Below are 22,634 nucleotides of genomic sequence, written 5' to 3' on the forward strand. Positions count from 1 at the left end.
ATGGCAGTACAGTCACCGGGTGGGTGGGTGGCTGTAAAGAGGTTGTGGTTGCAGAAGGGTTATTTTGTGGTTTGAGTCTGACATTGGGTCAGTGCTGGGAGAGATGGTGGGTAATTCTAGGAAATGCCTTGCTTGTTTTCTTTGCTCTCTCCCGCTCTCTTCTTTCTCTCTCCCTGTCTCTCTCTTTCTCCCTGTGTCTCTCTCTTTCTCTGTCTCTCTTTCTGTCTTTCTCTCTCTCTTTCTGTCTCTTTCTCTCTCTCTTTCTGTCTCTTTCTCTCTCCCTTTCTGTCTCTTTCTCTCTCCCTTTCTGTCTCTTTCTCTCTCCCTTTCTGTCTCTTTCTCTCTCCCTTTCTGTCTCTTTCTCTCTCCCTTTCTGTCTCTTTCTCTCTCCCTTTCTGTCTCGCTCTATCTTCTGTGTCTCTGTGTGTGTGTGTGTGTCGCTCTTCCTGTTTAAAGACCATGGTAGCAGAGGTAGGCTGTGTGGATTGCTCATAACCACCACCAGAGAAGACTGTCAGTCCGGGCCTTTGACTCGTGTCTCTATAGGGATGGTGTGTTTTCCACCCCACCTTCTTCTCTAGTTTCTGTTTCTCCACTCAGAGCGGATGGACAAACCAGTAGAACCAGTTATGATGCTAAAATTAATTTCAGTATCAATCAGTTCGGCGTGTGCATCATATTAAGAAGCATGTGGCTACACAATATGGGAACACACACACACACACACACAGAGAGAGATTGAAATGTTGGTCAACATTGACAGGTGTGTCGCAGCAGATCATTTGTTTTTACGTAGAACAGGTAGACCAGACAGACACACTGATGCACACTCATTCATACAGTTAATTACATTCTCACACAGACATGCACGAAAGACACCTTCTGGTGACTTGTCAGGACGCTGTGGTCCTGATAATGTAGGAAAACATGTCCCTGTACTGTGTGTGTGTGTGTGTGTGTGTGCCCAGAGTAAATGGCTGGTTCTAGAAAAGCATAAGCCATCCAAATGATTTATGACCGGTGTGGAGCGGACTGGGCTTTTTCCTCTTCACTACATGTCCTGTTTCCTCCACTCATCGCTAGAATGGGGGCGGCGCACACACACCCCTCTAGCAGACTCCTGGAGCGTTGACCTACTTGCTTACTGTAGGTAGTCTTAATGGTATACCAGACCAGAACTACAATCTGTCATTGGACAGACTAGGGCCTGGTCCCAATAGTCTCAACAAGCTTCCTCTCCTCATCATGCAGACTGGGGCTGGGGCCTGGTCCCAATAGTCTCAACAAGCTTCCTCTCCTACTCCCCTTTCCTTCATGGCCTCTGACGTAGAACATGGAGGGGAAAACAGGAAGCCGTGGTGAAAGGTGCACTAACGTCCTCTCCTCTTCCTCCCAGGGGCGGTGTCTCAGCGGGTGAAGGTGGAACCGGAAGTGATGTCCTACCCCAGCCAGGCGGTCAACCTGAGGTGTGCCTTCACAGACGCTGGAGGGATACAGCTCACACAGGTCAGTGTCAGACAGGAACTCGTATGTAAACAAATGGATATGTTTTTACAACATGAGAAGAAAGTCCTAAATGATCAGACACGCATACAGGAACTAATGTCTGGACTCGTGGATTTTACCGTCATAACAATTTACGTCCATGACCATCCACATTTTGTTTTTAACCTTTATTTAACCAGGAAGGGCTCATTGAGATTAAAATCTCTTTTTCAAGAGCGTCCTGGCCAAGATAGGCAGCACCAAGTCATTACAAAAATTACAGACAAAAACTACAAGTAATCTAGTAAAAACCATAGAATTCACAAGAGTATAACAAACCCAAAAACAGCTAATTAAAAACATTGACAGGTCAGGGAATCAGTCTCAAGATCATTCATCAGTGATTTAAAAACACCAATCGGGAAGTTCTTCCAGTTTAAAAGTATTTTGTAAGGTGTTCCAAGACGATGGCGCAGAGTACATAAAAGCCCTTTTACCAAATTCAGTTCAGACATTTGGAAGTTAGCAGGATAAAGTCCTGCAAACGAAGAGAGAACCCACCACATTTCTGAACAATAAAAATGCACAAATAAAAAGGTAGTAAACCCAAAATGGCTTTGTAAATAAAAGTATACCAGTGACTGAGCCTACGAGTGACTAGAGAAGGCCAGCCAACCCTGGTATACAAAGTGCAGTGGTGCGTAAGGGTTTTGCAGTTTAAAATAAATCTCAAAGTGCCATGGTAAAGGGTGTCAATTGATCTCAGATACTGAGCGGAAGCATTAACAAGATAAAATGATTATTAAGACACTTTGTCCCTGATCATCCAAGTTTATGTGCACTGTACATGGATTGTCTTTTATCTACCATAGTGTAGATAGCAGAGGTGGGACCAAGTCATTGTTTTACAAGTCACAAGTAAGTCTCAAGTCTTAGCACTCAAGTCCCAAGTCAAGACAGGCAAGTCCGAGTCAAGACCGTCAAGTATCAAGTCCTAAAAGTTGAGATTCGAGTCCCAAACAAGTTATAATGTGCTCTTCACCAAATGTAATACCATTTCATATTTTTAAAAAGAGTAATAGTTAGTATACTACATTGACGTAAATCATGAATGCTTTAAAAAAAATCTATATATTTATTATCTATATAAATGAACGTTATATTTCCATGGAAATGCATGGGTAGCCATGAGAACCCCCCCCCCCAATGGTGATCGACTATCGATGATCGCTATGGCACAATCGGGCGATGTAGGCTTGTACACAATCGCCCAACCCTAACACACACACACACACACACACACACACACACACACACACACACACACACACACACACTCTCTCTGTGTGGTTACAGTAGGCTAATGTATGTCAATGGTTTTAGGAACAACAGTAACATCAGGCAGGATTTAGGCTACTAACTGCCTAGCCAGTTGTAGCTCCATCTTGGGTGCAATGATCACGTTCCCACACTAACTGACTGTGTGGAGACTCATTGATTTAACGTTACGTTAGCCTACATGATACTAGTAAAGTAATAAATATATAGCTGTCGGCTGTATTGGCCAGGACTTACCGTTCTTTGTGCAACTTCAAATGTCGAACAAAGTTGGAAGTTGTTGTGCCTCCGTCTGTCATTTTTTTCCCGCATGTTTTACAAGTTGCAATCCGTTTTTTGTTGCTACAGCGTTGTCTTTATATCCGAAAATAATAATTTGGGGTATGATCTTTCCAAGGGCTCCATCTGAATTCAACCGCCGACGTTCCTCTGCACTGCCACGCACAACTTTTTCTCAGCTGGCACAATTTGATTGGCTGCTGTCCGATTCTAACTGTAATCTGTTAAATGAAGAGTTGATGCGCTGCCAATCTTTTTTAAACAGCATCATTTTTTATATTTGGGCTTTGGGAGGGTATCCAGTCAGGTCGAGTCATAAGGCTCAAGGTCAAGTCACGAGTCATTGGCGTTAAAGTCAAAGTCGAAAGTCATCATATTTGTGACTCGAGTCCATACGTCTGGTAGATAGTAATACATGTTCACAAAGAAACATTTTTTAATTGTTTAATTTATTTCACCTTTATTTAACCAGGTAGGCTAGTTGAGAACAAGTTCTCATTTACAACTGCGACCTGGCCAAGATAAAGCATAGCAGTGTGAACAGACAACACAGAGTTACACATGGAGTAAACAATTAACAAGTCAATAACACAGTAGAAAAAAAGGAGAGTCTATATACATTGTGTGCAAAAGGCATGAGGAGGTAGGCGAATAATTACAATTTTGCAGATTAACACTGGAGTGATAAATGATCAGATGGTCATGTACAGGTAGAGATATTGGTGTGCAAAAGAGCAGAAAAGTACATAAATAAAAACAGTATGGGGATGAGGTAGGTAAAAATGGGTGGGCTATTTACCGATAGACTATGTACAGCTGCAGCGATCGGTTAGCTGCTAAAGAGTCGCTGTTATTTATTGACCCCTTTTCTCCATTTGACAGGTTGTGTAATATTTGAATGAATGAACTTGACTCTACTACGCAGGTGTCCTGGATCTATGAGCCGAAGGAGGGCGAGCGGCTCAACATCGCCGTGTACCACCCTAACTTTGGGGCAAGTTACCCCACATCGCCCCTGAAGGGGCGGGTCCGCTTCACGACGGAGCCACCCTCCCTCGCCAACCCCTCCATCCAGATCTCAGACGTCAAGATGACTGACGAGGGGAAATACATCTGTGAATACGCCACCTACCCCAGCGGCAACGAACAGGGTGTCACCTCCCTCGTCATGCTAGGTAGGACCGTGTGTGTGTGTCTTTAGGATGTGTGTGTGTTTTCTGTTTCCCTAGTGTGTGTGTGTCCATGTTCTATTATGTATCTGTGAGTACTCTTTTGCCTCCCTCTACCCCCATCCCATCTGACCTCTACCCCCATCCCATCCGACCTCTACCCCTATCCCATCCGACCTCTACCCCAATCCCATCCGACCTCTACCCCAATCCCATCCGACCTCTACCCCAATCCCATCCGACCTCTACCCCAATCCCATCCGACCTCTACCCCAATCCCATCCGACCTCTACCCCAATCCCATCCGACCTCTACCCCAATCCCATCCGACCTCTACCCCAATCCCATCCGACCTCTACCCCAATCCCATCCGACCTCTACCCCAATCCCATCCGAACTCTACCCCAATCCAATCCGACCTCTACCCCAATCCCATCCGACCTCTACCCCAATCCCATCCGACCTCTACCCCAATCCCATCCGACCTCTACCCCAATCCCATCCGACCTCTACCCCAATCCCATCCGACCTCTACCCCAATCCCATCCGACCTCTACCCCAATCCCATCCGACCTCTACCCCAATCGCATCCGACCTCTACCCCAATCCCATCCGACCTCTACCCCATCCCATCCGACCTCTACCCCAATCCCATCCGACCTCTACCCCAATCCCATCCGACCTCTACCCCAATCGCATCCGACCTCTACCCCAATCCCATCCGACCTCTACCCCATCCCATCCGACCTCTAACCCATCCCATCCGACCTCTAACCCATCCCATCCGACCTCTACCCCATCCCATCCGACCTCTACCCCATCCCATCCGACCTCTACCCCATCCCATCCGACCTCTACCCCATCCCATCCGACCTCTACCCCATCCCACCCGACCTCTACCCCATCCCACCCGACCTCTACCCCATCCCACCCGACCTCTACCCCATCCCACCCGACCTCTACCCCATCCCACCCGACCTCTACCCCATCCCACCCGACCTCTACCCCATCCCATCCGACCTCTACCCCCATCCCATCCGACCTCTACCCCCATCCCATCCGACCTCTACCCCATCCCATCCGACCTCTACCCCCATCCCATCCGACCTCTACCCCCATCCCATCCGACCTCTACCCCCATCTCATCCGACCTCTACCCCCATCTCATCCGACCTCTACCCCCATCTCATCCGACCTCTACCCCCATCTCATCCGACCTCTACCCCCATCTCATCCGACCTCTACCCCCATCTCATCCGACCTCTACCCCCATCTCATCCGACCTCTACCCCAATCTCATCCGACCTCTACCCCAATCTCATCCGACCTCTACCCCAATCTCATCCGACCTCTACCCCAATCTCATCCGACCTCTACCCCCATCTCATCAGACCTCTACCCCCATCTCATTCGACCTCTACCCCCATCTCATCCGACCTCTACCCCAATCTCATCCGACCTCTACCCCAATCTCATCCGACCTCTACCCCCATCTCATCCGACCTCTACCCCCATCTCATCAGACCTCTACCCCCATCTCATCCGACCTCTACCCCCATCTCATCAGACCTCTACCCCCATCTCATCCGACCTCTACCCCCATCTCATCCGACCTCTACCCCCATCTCATCCGACCTCTACCCCCATCTCATCCGACCTCTACCCCCATCTCATCCGACCTCTACCCCCATCTCATCCGACCTCTACCCCAATCTCATCCGACCTCTACCCCAATCTCATCCGACCTCTACCCCAATCTCATCCGACCTCTACCCCAATCTCATCCGACCTCTACCCCCATCTCATCAGACCTCTACCCCCATCTCATTCGACCTCTACCCCCATCTCATCCGACCTCTACCCCAATCTCATCCGACCTCTACCCCAATCTCATCCGACCTCTACCCCCATCTCATCCGACCTCTACCCCCATCTCATCAGACCTCTACCCCCATCTCATCCGACCTCTACCCCCATCTCATCCGACCTCTACCCCCATCTCATCCGACCTCTACCCCCATCTCATCCGACCTCTACCCCCATCTCATCCGACCTCTACCCCCATCTCATCCGACCTCTACCCCAATCTCATCCGACCTCTACCCCAATCTCATCCGACCTCTACCCCAATCTCATCCGACCTCTACCCCAATCTCATCCGACCTCTACCCCCATCTCATCAGACCTCTACCCCCATCTCATTCGACCTCTACCCCCATCTCATCCGACCTCTACCCCAATCTCATCCGACCTCTACCCCAATCTCATCCGACCTCTACCCCCATCTCATCCGACCTCTACCCCCATCTCATCCGACCTCTACCCCCATCTCATCCGACCTCTACCCCCATCTCATCCGACCTCTACCCCCATCTCATCCGACCTCTACCCCCATCCCATCCGACCTCTACCCCCATCTCATCAGACCTCTACCCCCATCTCATCCGACCTCTACCCCCATCCCATCCGACCTCTACCCCCATCTCATCCGACCTCTACCCCCATCCCATCCGACCTCTACCCCCATCTCATCAGACCTCTACCCCCATCTCATCCGACCTCTACCCCCATCCCATCCGACCTCTACCCCCATCTCATCCGACCTCTACCCCCATCCCATCCGACCTCTACCCCCATCCCATCCGACCTCTACCCTGCAGGTTAAAATTCTGTCCATGCAGCTTAATTGCTATTATAAGTGGTATTGTCAGATCAATTGTGTTTCTGTTAATGGGTTAGAACCATTGCTCTAACCTGGAGCTCTCCCCTCTCTCCCCTCGGGCATTTATTGATCCGGCTGCTTGTCATGCTTGGTGTCGGCTCTTGTCCTGATTGCTCTATTCACATTCAGCAGCCATGGGGAGAGAGAGAGAAGGGGGGGGACCTGTCTTGTTTTCGCCGGTCTAGTCGTTTATCAATATTGGTATTCATTAATTATTCTCCCTATTCCCTTCATCAGCCAAACCCAGGAACTCTGCCTCCGGGGTAACAGTGATAGCCTCCACTGTCGCCATGGGAGCCCAGCCAGTTGTCGTGGCCCGCTGTGAGTCGGCCGACGGTCGCCCTGCTGCCCAGATCGCATGGGTGACAGCTGTCAACGGCAACGCTACCTCCGCCTCTACGGCGGGTGCTGACAACACCGTGACGGTATCCAGCCAGTACATGCTGGTTCCCACAGCAGCAGACAACGGCAAAGACATCAGCTGTTTGGTGTCCCATCGAACCCAGGCCAAGCCTGAGAGCTTCCTGATGAACCTGGCCATCGAATGTAAGGCCACTGCACACACTTACTCATGCAGACCGTATAGTCAGACTTTTTTAATGTTGCATAACATCCAAATACAATTATTTTCTCTGTGTGGGAAGTCCCACTAATTAACCTCTCTCTCTCAGACCCCCCACAGGTGACCATCGTGGGCTATGATAATAACTGGTACGTGGGTCGGACCAACGTGGCTCTGACCTGTCAGGCTACTGCCAACCCCGTCCCTACCACCATCGCATGGAAAACGTAAGTGTGTGTCCGTCGGCCTGTCTCTTTGTCAGTCTGTATCCTGGTCTCTCTCTCCTTCTTTAATTATCACTCTATCCACAGGCCACTATAAACCACAGATAGTATTATGATAATGATAATCAACTCGACAGCCACTGGCCTCTTATCTTGATGATGGAGAAATGAAGTGTAACATTCCATAGTGGAGTTTAGCCCCAGTAGAAACAACAAGCCTGCTCCTCCATAATCACTTACTTGTATTAAGTTATAGGTATGAAAAGGTGAAAGTTGAAAGTAGGGAGATCTGGGCCAGGTTCCAATACTTATGTTTTCCACCCTCTCCTCCTCTCCTCTCCTCTACCCCCAGTATGTCCGGTCAGATGCCAGACACAGTGCAGGTAAAAGAAAACGTGCTGACCGTGCTGAAGGTGGACGAGCAGATCAACACAACCTTCGTCTGTGAGGTCAAGAACCGCCTGGGCACCGGCAAGGACCAGGTCACTGTTATGGTCAGAGGTGAGTCCACACACACCTGAAAGGACTGTAATCATACACATGTGCATGCTATGCTACAAACACACCTGGACACACACCTGAAAACACACTTACGACACACACACACACACACACACAGAGGGTGTGGTGATGCTTGCCTGTAGTCAGGGAGAGCAGCATGCTCTGTCCCTGGGGTTAGTGGTTGGGGGGCAGTTTACTGGGCCTCTATTCCTCCGTTTGGGTTTTCCATCTATCCATCCTCTACCCTTTGAAACTTTATCACCATCCCTCCTTGTTTGCATGCATTCCTCTCCTTCTGTTCATACCTCTGGATCCTAGCTGTGATGTTTGAGCTCTACTCGTCTGTTCATCTACTGGTAGAATGGATTGAATCATCATCAGAGACAGTTTCAGGTCTCCACACACTGGCAGGGTTTGTTTGAGGGTACGGTTTGCATTGGACTGAAACTCAACCTTGCTATCTCCTTGTTGTGTACTGTGACTCGACAACCACTACACCACTTGAAAGAGATGTTCGGTCGACCGCGCCCGTTTAAATAAATATCCCTCTACAGCTTTAGCTTCCCCTCCACGAGTTCCACCTTGCTCTCTCTCTCTCTTATAAAAAATACATCCGCCCCCCTGATCTGCACTTTACCTGAAGTTGTTTTGTGCTGACACGGGGGAATGCAGGACAAATGGAGAAAAAGTGCAATTCACTGGTGAATGTGTTTTAAAAGCCACCTCCCTCCCTCGCTCCGTCCCTCGCCTCCCCATGCTACTAATGTGTTCTCTCTGATGGGCCACTAGCATCTCTCTGGAACATAACGGACGTCCCCATGCAGGCCCACAGAGTATTTCAGGGCTGGCTATGGGTGCAGGGCTGGCTATGGGTGCAGGGCTGGCTATGGGTGCAGGGCTGGCTATGGGTGCAGGGCTGGCTATGGGTGCAGGGCTGGCTATGGGTGCAGGGCTGGCTATGCGTGCACGGCTGGCTATTGGGTGCAGGGCTGGCTATTGGGTGCAGGGCTGGCTATTGGGTGCAGGGCTGGCGGCTGGGTGCAGGGCTGGCGGCTGGGTGCAGGGCTGGCGGCTGGGTGCAGGGCTGGCGGCTGGGTGCAGGGCCCGGGCGGCTGGGGGGAGGGAGGGAAGTAGAGAGGAGAAAAAGGGGTGATTGAACGAGTGAGTGAGAGAAAGGGGAAGGGTTGGTAGAGAGTTTCTGCTTTTAGAGTAAAGAGGGGGGTGAGAGGGGAACAGGATGCTGATGGCATTTAAAACCCCTATGGGAATCTATGGCACTGCTTCTTCTCTCTACCACTATCACCCCCTCCATTTAAAACCCCTATGGGAATCTATGGCACTGCTTCTTCTCTCTACCACTATCACCCCCTCCATTTTCTCTCTCGCTCTCTCTGATTAGTGTGAGAGCGAGCAGGCTGACGGTGCTGTGAGTATGTAGTGCTGTAGTCTCTCTCTATCCTCTCTGAGCGGATCAGTCGGCCTCTGCTGCTTCAGCGCCTGGCTGCTTCTCCTTCTTAACTCCCTCTGTTCTGTCCTCCCTTTCCTTGCCCTCATCATCCTGTCTCCTATAAACTCTGCTCTCCTTTCCTGTCTCCAAGAATGATTTCCTGTCCTCCCTCTCTCTCCTCTTTGGTCCACCACCCCTAAATTCTTTCCCTCTTAACTCCCTCTGTCCTCTTCCTCCCTCCCCCTTCATCTACTCCTTGTACTCTCTCCTGCTAAAGGGAAAGGGGGATGCCTAGTCAGTTGTACAACTGAATGCATTCAACTGAAATGTGACACTTCCACATTTAACCCAACCCCTCTGAAGAGAAGTGCAGGGGGCTGCCTTAATCGACATCCACGTCATCGGGGAGCAGTGGTTTAACTGCCTTGCTCAGGGGCAGAACGACCTTATTGTTTCTTGTCCTCCCTTCCCTTGTCCTGTTCAGTCATCTCCTCCCTCTCTTCTTTTCTCCTGTCATTCCCCCTCAGTGAGTAAGACAGTAAAAAGGGGGATGAATGAACTGAGTGCAGGCCCACACAGAGAAAGACTGAGACGGAGAGAGAGGTAGTGTGAATACAGATGGAGTGCTAATGCAGTGGATCTGTGTCCAACCAGGGATGAGAGGGGCCGTGGCTGTGAAATGTCCAGCATCTGGACCAGGCTAGAGCAGGCTCCTGTCCTGCTGCGGCTCCTGTCCCCAGCTGTGTGACAACTGACGCAGAGATCCCTGCACAGGGCTACGAGCTGACCTGGGACCTGTCTCCTTTGTCTGTCTGTGTCCCTGGTCCTCTATAACTGGCCTCTATCAGGCTTCTACAACACTACTGATCTGTGCTCAGTGGAGAGACATGCCGTTAGACCTCTCTGAGACCCCCTCTCTCTGTCTCTCTCAAATACCAGCCCACAGCACTGAGCCAGTCTCCTTCCCCTCTATCTCCCTCTCACCCCGTCTCTCACTCTTCCTCTGTCCACTCCCCCCCCCCTCTCTCTCATCCCATTCTCTATCTCCCTTCCACTCTCTCGCTCTCTCTCGCTCTCTCTCGCTCTCTCTCTCGCTCTCTCTCTCGCTCTCGCTCTCGCTCTCGCTCTCGCTCTCTCCCCCTATCGCTGTCTCTCATCTTGCAGAGCTGGTCTCTCCTTTTCTTAAATACCAGCTCTCTTAATCACTGCTTAGCTCCCCTGATCCTGTACTGGATCCTGCTCCGCCACAGTTGGCTAACCCATTTTCTGCCATCACCACTGTCTCCAGGCCTGGTTTCTCCAATATTGCCTTGCACTGGTGTCACATCAAAATCCTTCCCCACTTGTTAAGACAAACCTTTTTCCTTTCCGTTTCCCTTATTCCCCTGCAATGGTCACGACAAAATCAGCCCCTCTTAATGAGTTAACCTGCATCCTTCCTATTTCAAATATTCCCATGTAGTGGTGTCAGCCCCCCCTTCAGAAGATGCATCTGCTTTGTTCTGTTTTCCTCCCGGGCTGTCAGTCTTTGGCCATGCTACAGAGAGGATGTAGTCTGTTCCTCTCCAGCCTCCAGGCCTGACTGCCCTCTGCCATCCCTCCACCCATGATCAAGACCAGAGAAATGTATAGTCTGATCCAGACCATTCAATAAGTCACATTCAGTACTGCTGCTAACTCACCATCTCTCTCTCTCTCTCTGTGAAGAAACCAGCCCGAAACCAACCAATCAGCCTTCTCCCATGATGTGATGTAATGTAATATATACCCATGCACCATTGTGTGTGTGTGTGTGTGTGTGTGTGTGTGTGTGTGTGTGTGTGTGTGTGTGTGTGTGTGTGTGTGTGTGTGTGTGTGTGTGTGTGTGTGGGGCTGCTGCATGTCTTTGGGAGGCGGGCAGCAGCAGGCGTTATTTCCGCCCCATCTCTCTCATTATTTGCGGTTACTTGGAGCTTATGGTCGTGCATGACGCAATTTCTAAAAAGTATCATTTTACAAAGCCAGTGGGTTTTGTGCTGGAGCGATGCGTAGTCCTCTTTCTGGGGTGGTTTCTGTCGTTGGCCCCATGCACCTGTCTGACATAAATAATTGTGACAGTAACCCTCTAAAAAGCCATTACGAATCTTTTTAATGTACTATGAAGCTAAGCATTTGTTTCTTGGGCTTCAAGAATGTGACTGATCAAAGTGCCTCAGGCCTGAACTGATTGAAAGTATAAGGGGATATCAGTGAACAAATGCTGTTGTCAAGGCTACGACGGCGCCAGTGCAGTGAGTGGAGCTTACTCAGGAGTTTAAAAAAACGAATGTCGGATCGAGAGCCTAATGCTTCTTAAGTAGGTCTTTATGAGTTTTAGTGTAGAAAACCATCTCTCTGCAGAGGCGACAGTTACAGGGATGGTTATAAACAGCTTGATTGTCGTAGCAAGACGAGGGGAACTGGGCAGAAGGGAGTGGTGCTTCAAATATAGCAGTTCTGCAACATCTTTAATTGAGCCTCTCATTCTCCTTAATTGCCGGACTCAACAGGTTAAGAGATGACCTGAATAGGAAGGTATGGGACAGGTCGTCTGGATACTGGACAGCCAGTAAATTGGCAGATGCAAACAGATTATTATCTTCAGCGGACAACAGTTCTTGAGAGCTCAAACAAAACAAGCATGTTGTGATTCTAGTCATATCTGGTGAACCGGCATTTGAGTTGTGTGATTGTAATTTCAACGGTCCCTTATCGCTGGTAAATCTTGACATGTGTCATTCAAGACTAAGTTTCAAATTGTGTGCAGCGCAATGTACTGTCTGGGTTGTCAATACTCAGTATAGAAAACAGTCGGACCTGTAACCTGGGCCTACAGTCCGTGCTAAACATTTGCGCACAAAAATGCAAGCAGACGCAGCCGCGTACTGTAGCTACTACAGGACTCTACATAGAAAAAAAAAGAGAGATTGGCATTAACAGACTGGAATTACGCACAGCAACTTTCTATCCAAGCTGGGAGAGAGCCCAAGGAATGGCTCATGCACGTTCAGGTAGGGTATACAGGACAGTTGTGTATCAAAATAATACATCAATTGGTTGCTGATTTAGTACGCTGTCGTATTGAACATGTATTTGGCCATCTGCAATGTTTGAATTTCCAACTTTTAATTACTGAACAAGTAATTGCTGTGGTAAGAGTGTAATCTAACTGGACGCCGTACGACAATGTGTATAGCTTTGTGAAATGTTTGGTTTAACATGAGAAAATGATGACCAAATGATGGCCTTCAATAAACATTTATCCATTAAGTAAAGCTATAGGCTACATTTCCTGACACCACAGAAAGCCTATGATGGTTTTGATAGGCAGCTGCATAGACCCTTTCAGCATCTTGGACAGTGATTGGTTGTCTATACTTTGTGAGTGGCTCTCTGGCTGACGCATTCGATTATATTATATTTGAGGGGGGGGGCTGACCTTGCGGGGGTCCAGAGAAACTGCGTTGCACCAGTCCAATGAGAGTGAGGGAGATATGAGTGCATTTTTCATTGAGAGGATTGTGTACCGTTCTTCCCAAGGCGTTGTGCTCGGTGTGTTTACTGCCTGACTGGGAGATGTGTGTGTGTGTGATCAAAATTCTCTCTCTTGGGGAGATTTCCCAACATCCCCATGAGGACAAGAGCTATTTTAAGCTTAGGGTTAGGGAAAATAGGATTTTGAATGGAAATCCATTTATGGCCCCACATGGATAGTAAAACATAAGGTGTGTGTGATCATGCTGGTGAGAGCTTGTCCCTTGCTTTTTTAAAGGCCGAACACCGTGGGAGAGGAAGTATTCCTTTACAGGAAGCTGTCTAGTGTCCTCTACTAGCGCTCTGCTGTCCTCTACTAGCGCTCTAGTGTCCTCTACTAGCGCTCTGCTGTCCTCTACTAGCGCTCTGCTGTCCTCTACTAGTGCTCTGCTGTCCTCTACTAGCGCTCTAGTGTCCTCTACTAGCGCTCTGCTGTCCTCTACTAGCGCTCTAGTGTCCTCTACTAGCGCTCTGCTGTCCTCTACTAGCACTCTGCTGTCCTCTACTAGCGCTCTGCTGTCCTCTACTAGCGCTCTAGTGTCCTCTACTAGCGCTGTGCCGTCCTCTACTAGCGCTCTGCCGTCCTCTACTAGCGCTCTAGTGTCCTCTACTAGCGCTCTAGTGTCCTCTACTAGCGCTCTAGTGTCCTCTACTAGCGCTCTGCTGTCCTCTACTAGCGCTCTGCTGTCCTCTACTAGCGCTCTGCCGTCCTCTACTAGCGCTCTGCCGTCCTCTACTAGCGCTCTGCCGTCCTCTACTAGCGCTCTGCCGTCCTCTACTAGCGCTCTGCTGTCCTCTACTAGCGCTCTGTTAACCTCCCCTAACGCTCTGCCGTCCTCTACTAGCGCTCTGCCGTCCTCTACTAGCGCTCTGCCGTCCTCTACTAGCGCTCTGCCGTCCTCTACTAGCGCGCTAGTGTCCTCTACTAGCGCTCTGCCGTCCTCTACTAGCGCTCTGCCGTCCTCTACTAGCGCTCTGCCGTCCTCTACTAGCGCTCTGCCGTCCTCTACTAGCGCTCTGCCGTCCTCTACTAGCGCTCTGCCGTCCTCTACTAGCGCGCTAGTGTCCTCTACTAGCGCTCTGCCGTCCTCTACTAGCGCTCTGCCGTCCTCTACTAGCGCTCTGCCGTCCTCTACTAGCGCTCTGCCGTCCTCTACTAGCGCTCTGCCTTCCTCTACTAGCGCTCTAGTGTCCTCTACTAGCGCTCTGCTGTCCTCTACTAGCGCTCTAGTGTCCTCTACTAGCGCTCTAGTGTCCTCTACTAGCGCTCTAGTGTCCTCTACTTGCGCTCTGCCGTCCTCTACTTGCGCTCTGCCGTCCTCTACTAGCGCTCTGCCGTCCTCTACTAGCGCTGTGCCGTCCTCTACTAGCGCTGTGCCGTCCTCTACTAGCGCTGTGCCGTCCTCTACTAGCGCTGTGCCGTCCTCTACTAGCGCTGTGCCGTCCTCTACTAGCGCTCTAGTGTCCTCTACTAGCGCTCTAGTAGAGGGAGGGAGAAAAGGAAGGTGTAGTAGATAGTGGGGGAGGAGGATGGGAGAGATGGCTAAGAAGAACGAGGTAGAGAGTCGTAGCAAATAACTAGCAATCTCGCCAGCCGGTGTGTCTGGAGTCATGAGCCTTGTAATATGACCAAACTAGGTCTGGGGGAAAACGTGCGCCGTCCGGGGCTTATACAACGGAGCTCAATTGGGTGTTCAGTAGTTAGGGGAGAGAGAGGGTAGAGGGACTGTCCCCTGTTCTGTATTATAGTAGCTTGAAGCAGGAGTTGTCATTCTGCTGTCTCGCTCTGTCAGTCACCACCACTCCTCATCCTCTTCTCCTTCATCCCTGGCTGCATCCCTCCATCCATTTATCATCCTCCTGCATGGCCTCCACCTGTTCTTGCCCTCTGGACTCCAGAGGATGCCTTTTATTTTCGCTCAGTCGTTCTGCTATTTTATGGGTGAGGCGGCTGAGACTAAAGAGAACCTGCACACTGCCCTCACACTGTTTAGGAGGAGACTTCATTGGCACATTGCCTTGATGTCGCAGAGACCTTGTTGAAATGTTGCTCTGACGTTATTAGGGCGTTTGTGAGGGAATGGGGACAAGAGCAGCTCAGAGGGAGAGTAGGAAATGCCAGTGACGTTAAACACTGCTGTTAAAGCCTCAGCACCCTCACTCCCACATGCAAAAACACATCACATGGAATACAGTGCAGACTACTGACATCATCCAACCCCGCCTCTCCTTCTCGCCCTCCCTCCTCCCTCTTGTCCTCTTTCTTTATTTTCCCTCTCAATCTGCTTTCCTCCACCGGTCTCATCCTCTTCTTCTCTCCTCTCCCTTCCCTCCCTCCTTCCTACAGAACCCTCTGTGGTCCCCTCCAACGCGGCCGTGGTGGCAGGTGCTGTGATTGGCTCCCTTCTGGCCCTCCTCCTCGTCGCCGCCCTTATCGCCGTCCTGGTCACCCGGAGCCGCCGGCAACAGCAGGGTTACCGTGGCAACCCAAACCACAGCTCCTTCGACATAAAGTCGCGTCTCTTCGGCGCCGGCAAGAAGGGGAGCAAGAACGGGACAGGTGCTGGCGCCGGGGGCAACGGGGTGGGCGGCAACAACAACAGCCCCATCTACGTCTACAAGGAGGGCTCCGCCCATGATGGCCTGACTGACAAGGCCAATCAACATGTGCCGCTGCACCTGGGGGGGCATGGTGAGGGGGGGGTTGCCACGGCGCCCACTGCGCAGGACATCCTGCTGAGCGGCGAGCTGGACGAGGCAGAGCGAAGGAAGTTTGACCAGCTGGAGGACGACGAGGAGAGTTACGACCACTTTGGAGGGGGCGGGCCCATCCTGCAACTCCGCCCACCACATGACCAGGACGGAATCATGAGCGGTTACCTTGACGACGACATGGAGTCTCAGCGCGACGGGTCGGTCATCTCACGGACTGCCGTGTACGTGTAGAGAGAACGGGCAGAGGAAGAGGAGGAGGAAGGGAAAGCGGGATGGAAGAAGGAAAGGATGAATGAACATGTCCTCCTTCTAGAGGAGTCGGTGGTGTTGGGTTCTCCTCTGTTGGATCATTTGAAATATATTAACAACGACCAAACATGCAGCCCATAGAGATAGCAAGATGAAGTGGCTGAGGGAGGGAATGTACAGAAACGAGATGAACTGAATGAAGTGGCTGAGGGAGGGAATGTACAGAAACGAGATGAACTGAATGAAGAGGCTGAGGGAGGGAATGTACAGAAACGAGATGAACTGAATGAAGTGGCTGAGGGAGGGAATGTACAGAAACGAGATGAACTGAATGAAGTGGCTGAGGGAGGGAATGTACAGAAACGAGATGAACTGAATGAAGTGGCTGAGGGAGGGAATGTACAGAAACGAGATGAACTGAATGAAGTGGCTGAGGGAGGGAATGTACAGAAACGAGATGAACTGAATGAAGTGGCTGAGGGAGGGAATGTACAGAAACAAGATGAACTGAATGAAGTGGCTGAGGGCGGGAATGTACAGAAACAAGATGAACTGAATGAAGTGGCTGAGGGAGGGAATGTACAGAAACAAGATGAACTGAATGAAGTGGCTGAGGGAGGGAATGTACAGAAACAAGATGAACTGAATGAAGTGGCTGAGGGAGGGAATGTACAGAAACAAGATGAACTGAATGAAGTGGCTGAGGGAGGGAATGTACAGAAACAAGATGAACTGAATGAAGTGGCTGAGGGAGGGAATGTACAGAAACAAGATGAACTGAATGAAGTGGCTGAGGGAGGGAATGTACAGAAACAAGATGAACTGAATGAAGTGGCTGAGGGAGGGAATGTACAGAAACAAGATGGAGGACTGGTGCGTTGATAAAACAACTATTTTTCTCTGGTCCCAATATGAAAAGTGGATCACTTGATATCTATCTACCAAAACAATGAAAGAAATCCTGAAACTATCTTTCTCACATCGCTGCTCTGTCTGTTGTGTTCCTCATTTCTTTAGTTTAGGGACCTTAGAGATTGAAGCCTCCAGAGAGACACATTGTAGTAGGGACTTGTGGGTAAAATGGCATCTCCATGCAGCCGTTCCGTCGCTAGCTAGAGAAACTCCTCACTAAAATATTCACTCTTATCTCCACTAAATGCACAGTAGCAATGTAAGGGGTGTCACGATGCTCCCTGCTCCCTGCTATTCTCGTCTCTCTCCTGTGGGACAACGTTTGTTCCGGCTACAGTAGCCTTGTTTCTGCTGTATGTGACAGTACTGGGGAAAGGAACAGGAAGTTTGGCAGGGGAAGTGGTCGATGTAGTTGTGGTTATAAGTAAAATGTCAAACTCTCTCTAGTGTCTGTATGTTGCAGAAGGCCTCCTCTTTCTACCTAATTTTCTCTCTGCTATTGTGCCACCAACTGGAAGTATGTGCAGAATTTAGTTTGGGACATTCTGAAATGATAAACAACTTACTGAAGGAGGGGTAGTCATCTAGATGAAGACCGTGCATGAAAGGGGAACTGATAGAGGGATAGGAGAGAGGGAAACCATACAGCTGTTCTCTCATGTCCGGAGAGACGGGGAGAGAGGGATTAGGATGAATTGATAGAGGGAGAAAAAGGGACGGCTCAAACAGCAGGCTGTTCTCCCTCTCCTCCATTTGATCCCTCCCTCCTTGTGGTGTTCCTGACAGGAAGAGTTTGATTGCTAATGAGCCGTGAAGTCAATGCTCATTTAAGCCCACACACACACACACCAAATTACCACCGCTTAGATGGTATGACGTGGACATTTTCTCTCCCTCCTCGCTCTCCTCTCCTCCCTCCTTACCCTGTCTCTTACCTCTGTCTCTCTCCATCACCTCTCTCCTTCTCTCCCTCACTGTCTCTCTCTCCTCCACCAGACTTTCTCCATCACCTCTCTCTACCGTGTGTGTGTGTGTGTGTGTGTGTAATTTACACAGGGCTGTGGGGAGGTCAGGGATACAGGGAGAGCAGAGGGAGTATTTCTTGCCTCCCTCCCTACGTGTCAAACACCCCACTTACTGTACCCCCTTCCTCCTGCCTGACCTGACTCAGAAAGCCATGGAGTCATGCCCTGCTCTCTGTACATCTTGGCTTTCATAGTTTGATTAGTAAGGTTTCCTCCTATCCCATTGTATATGTTGCTCTGTCAATCTATACAATCACAAGGTATATAGAAATCCAAATACATGATGGCATATTTGCATCTGTAGCTAATTAAGATATAAATTAATTGATTGATTCTGTGCATACACAGGGGGGTGAATGACCTGTTATAGGACCTACATTGACTAGCAGAGGTCTGGGTATAATCCTTCATGATTCAGACAGACCGGAGCCTGATAGTTTAGTGACTAATTTGTCTTTCTAACAAGACAGTCGAGGGCTGTTCAAGCCAATATCACCATGTACAACTATTACACATCACTAGAGGCAAACAGACGACCACTGGAAGGCTATGACCAGCTGTCTTCCTGAAGAGCCTTACTTTCCTACCCTCAATAGCCCAGATCTGAATCCCCTCTGAATCAGCCCCTTCACAACTCCTATCTCATGACTCCCCTGTGATTCATCGTGTTCCCTGGTTAATCAGTGGGGTTTCCTTGGCCGCCCTGACCAGGTGAGGCACCTGATTGGCCCATTAAGCCTGGGTCTGTTTCTGAGTCACGACCAGCCAGAGGTCATGGGGTCAAACGATGTGCGTTTTACCGCTGAGGGCGTGGAGGGTGCCTGTGGGTCGCACCTCTAATGGGGCACTTTAACTTTAACCCATAGGGTTCACAGTGAAACACACATATTACACACGCACTCTGGTGAGAGAGCGACATGTAGTAGTGTACCAGGATGACCTTGACTGTTGTGGTGGAGGTTGACCTTGGTGTGGGGGAGAGAAAGGAACAGAGAGGGGGGAGACTGGGAGGAAGGGATGGATACTGACCCACTGTGCGACTCGCCTAACCATCAGCACTTGATAACACGATAGCCTAAGTATGTCAATTATAATAGATTGATAGCATTATGGCCTCAGTATAGGCCAAAACTCTGACTTACATACACATTATAGATACAGTACACATGCAGGAAGCAGGGCTCAACATTGCAACCATTTTACTCGCATATGCGCCTAAATATTTTGCTGTGCGACATAGAATTTTTATTTTGCATCCCCAGTGTGCTGAGAACCGTTTTGAATTCTAGCTTCATTACCTCAAATATTTTTCACTGTGTTCCTAAATTTCTTTGTGTGCACCTACATTTTTCAACTTAGCCACACACGTGCTCCTAAAAAAGGTCAGCGTAGAGGCCTGTAATGAACTACTTATCATGACCACTAACACAAACATGTATCTCCTATCTTTGCACTTGTGTGTAACACCAAAACAGGATATGCCCACTAGTTATATTTGTATGAAGGTGATTAAGTGTGTCTTTGGAGAAATATAGATAATGTCCTTCGGTTTGTAATGTGAAGGAGGAGTAGGAGAGAAAGTTGTATATATTTTTTGGTGTGAGGTATCTGTATACTATATATGTACGGATCTTTATTTTTCTTGTCGAACTCCTGTGGAAAAAATGTGGATATTTATCAGTGTAAATAACTGCTGTATAGAGTCAATGTTGTCGTGTGGAACTCATTTCCTGGTTTGGCCAAGGTCAAAGTTCAATCGGAGCCAATAATACTGTACTCAGAATGTAACTGCTTGAATAGACAACCCTTAAATGAAAAGGTGTAGGATGTATAAGATGCACATCTTCAGCTATTAAATACATGTAAACATTTTAGTTTTTCAGCCAGGATGATGACTGAAATAACTGGATTAGACAGGTTCACTAAACTCAATCAGCATACTTACTTCACCCATAAACACACACACTATTTATCAGATAGAGTAGCTCCCACAGAGTCAGCGCTGTGTGTGGTTTCTAAGTCAGCGCTGTGTGTGGTTTCTGAGTCAGCGCTGTGTGTGTGGCTCAGGGGCTTTGGGACATCTGTCACTGCCACAGGGTGTGTAACCCTAATGTAACCCCCATTTCCTGCCCCCTCTGTCTCTTAGCATAGGGAGTTAGAGGAGACATTACTGTACACTGTCCCCTGCAGCCTGATCTCTCTCTCTCACGCACACACAGAAAGAGGGAACTAGTAGGAGAGACACTTCCCAAACGCACACAAACACTCAGTGGTCCCAACTAAGCTCGGTGGTCAGAACTCTGTCAGCACATTCACAGATCCTTCTGTTCCCCAGAGACTGGGAGAGAGCCACATACACACTCCTCTTGCCCAATGTCAGGGATTTTAAGGAGAATGTGTGCTAAGAACACTTTATGAGAATCATCTGTACTGTTGCTCTCTCTCTCTCTCTCTGTGAGTGCTGCGTTTTACTGCTTTCCCAAAATAAAATACCCAATTGGCCAAACTTGACCTCCACAGACTGGTCCCGAAGTAAAATGCTTCTAGAAAATCACTATCCAACTATGTCTTCAGTCGTTTACAACATTCAGTTGTTTTTTTGAAGTAAATGTTTTCTGGGAATCTTCTCTTGACCTCCTCTTGTACTGGTTGGCACAAAGGTTTTAAAATGAAAATGCTTTTAGAGAGTTGACGTAATGTCCATGACCTGGAGCTAGCACAGTGGTAGGTAGGTAGTTAGTTAGTAGTTGTTGATAATCCACATCGTCGTCCTCTGGCTCTAAACACTGATGACTAATCCAAGCCTTAGCTTCCTTGTCTGTCTCGATCGCTCCCCCCTGACATGTACATAGTATAAATATATAAATACAGTATCTAGCGGAAAGAATGACTAATTTATGGTGTCACGTGTTCTATTTGTCAGCGCCAAGCATGAAGGATTTATTCTGTTCTGTATCAATGCTTAGTCCTTATCTTTTTCTCTCTTATTGCAGTGCTTTATAATGAATGGTTTTGGAGTGCTTTATTTCTCCACTGCTTTGCTGTGACTACTACGCCACAACAGGCTTCATGTGCTTTTACTGCACAAAATGGTGCGCGGTGCACACAAAACAATCTTACCACAAAATGTGCTTTTTATTCACCGTTCATTTTTTTAAAGGAACATTCTAGAATTTGTCACTATTTGTCATGTCTTTCTATTTTTTAAAATATTTGTTTTGTTGTATTTGGTTGCAATTAAAGTTTTCTTGATTTTTGAAATGATGACCTTGTTGCTGTGTATTATGTACATAGAAGGAATATAAATAGTAATTGAATGTAGGTATCTGGGTATATTTATTATCAATGTCCTCTGTTGGCTAGTGTCACATGTTAGCACACCATGGAGGGTGCTGAGTCTTGCTGTTTGTCTCGTTTTGGTTGTGATAAAACTGTTCATTGTCAAGAGTGCTGATAACATACAGTATCTAGGCTATGGGAATCAACATGAAGGTTAGAGGGGGAGAGAGGCCATTGTAGGTGAATTGTGTTAGCTCACGGTTCACTCACACACCCAAGCCCCTCCCCCTGTTTGTTTGATTTGCATATGTCATCTGGTTGGCTGAAGTGACCCTGCTGCTGTGGTAACGGGTAGTTTGGACAAGAGTGGGAGAGTCAAGGAAACATACCGATACTGTGTGTAATGGCTTAGGAATGTGGTGTTGCTTTAGTGTTACTCTGGAGGCAGGGGGAGGGTTTGTTATCAGTTGGGGAATGTGCATGCTGGCTGAAACGAAGTAATTAGACCAGCTCTCAAGGGCTGCATTCTTTGAAACCTCTGACTCCACCAGACTGGTTTGGTAAAGAAAGTGGGAGGAGACGTGTGCTTGCATGCGCCCATCATTTTATCACTGTAGAACTGTGACCTTCACTCCCCACGGTAATACAGTGCAGAGAAGTGGAAATGGATTCATTGTGTGAAGGTTTGAATGTTTTTCTGCCCTGTAGTCTCCGCTAGAACCAATTTGGTTCTTTAGGTCCGTATCTTCCGTGTCTTAACTCATTGCCTCAGGTCTGTGTGTGTCGTCTATGGAGGCTTTCCGTCGATGCTCAAACTATTTATTCAGAGTCCAGACAGCCATCTGGCTCCACTAATTGCTTTGAGTCTGAGGCTGGAAAAATGAGAAGGCGACTTTCACTCTCTCTCTCTCTCACTCTCACTCTCTCTTTCTCACTCTCACTCTCTTCTCTGGGCTCCTGGCTGAATGCTGAAGACTTCCTTTCACAACAGAACAGAAATGGTGGCATCACTTGAAACACATGAGAGGGATACACCCACACTGTGTTGCGCTCAACACAAATATTGAACAGTTGAAGAGTAGTGACCCCTTAAACCAAAACCTGGCTGTTCAACCAAAAACCACATCTAGATTTGAATCCAAACGGACACTGTTCTAACGTAGTGCTGTGCCAGT

General features: G+C 48.7%; 1 protein-coding gene across 3 annotated transcripts in view; it reads left to right on the forward strand.

Annotated features, from left to right (window-relative positions):
• Nucleotides 1-22,634, forward strand: part of LOC110512638 (poliovirus receptor) — a 90,854-nt gene that overhangs the window by 50,086 nt on the left and 18,134 nt on the right. For 2 of the 3 annotated variants that reach the window (XR_016493635.1, XM_036971406.2), the window contains exons 2-6: nt 1,397-1,506; nt 4,028-4,277; nt 7,231-7,539; nt 7,665-7,782; nt 8,132-8,280. Coding sequence is in view for 2 of the 3 variants with exons in the window: in XM_036971406.2 (XP_036827301.2) it covers nt 1,397-1,506; nt 4,028-4,277; nt 7,231-7,539; nt 7,665-7,782; nt 8,132-8,280 (936 nt within the window). In the remaining variant the exon portion in view is untranslated. Of the gene's footprint in view, nt 1-1,396; nt 1,507-4,027; nt 4,278-7,230; nt 7,540-7,664; nt 7,783-8,131; nt 8,281-15,626; nt 21,445-22,634 lie in introns of those variants that run through there. The other variant, XM_036971395.2, reaches the window with a different exon arrangement.

This window comes from Oncorhynchus mykiss, chromosome 3 (assembly GCF_057628025.1).
Source record: "Oncorhynchus mykiss isolate SJ-2025 chromosome 3, ASM5762802v1, whole genome shotgun sequence".
Lineage (NCBI taxonomy): Eukaryota > Metazoa > Chordata > Actinopteri > Salmoniformes > Salmonidae > Oncorhynchus > Oncorhynchus mykiss.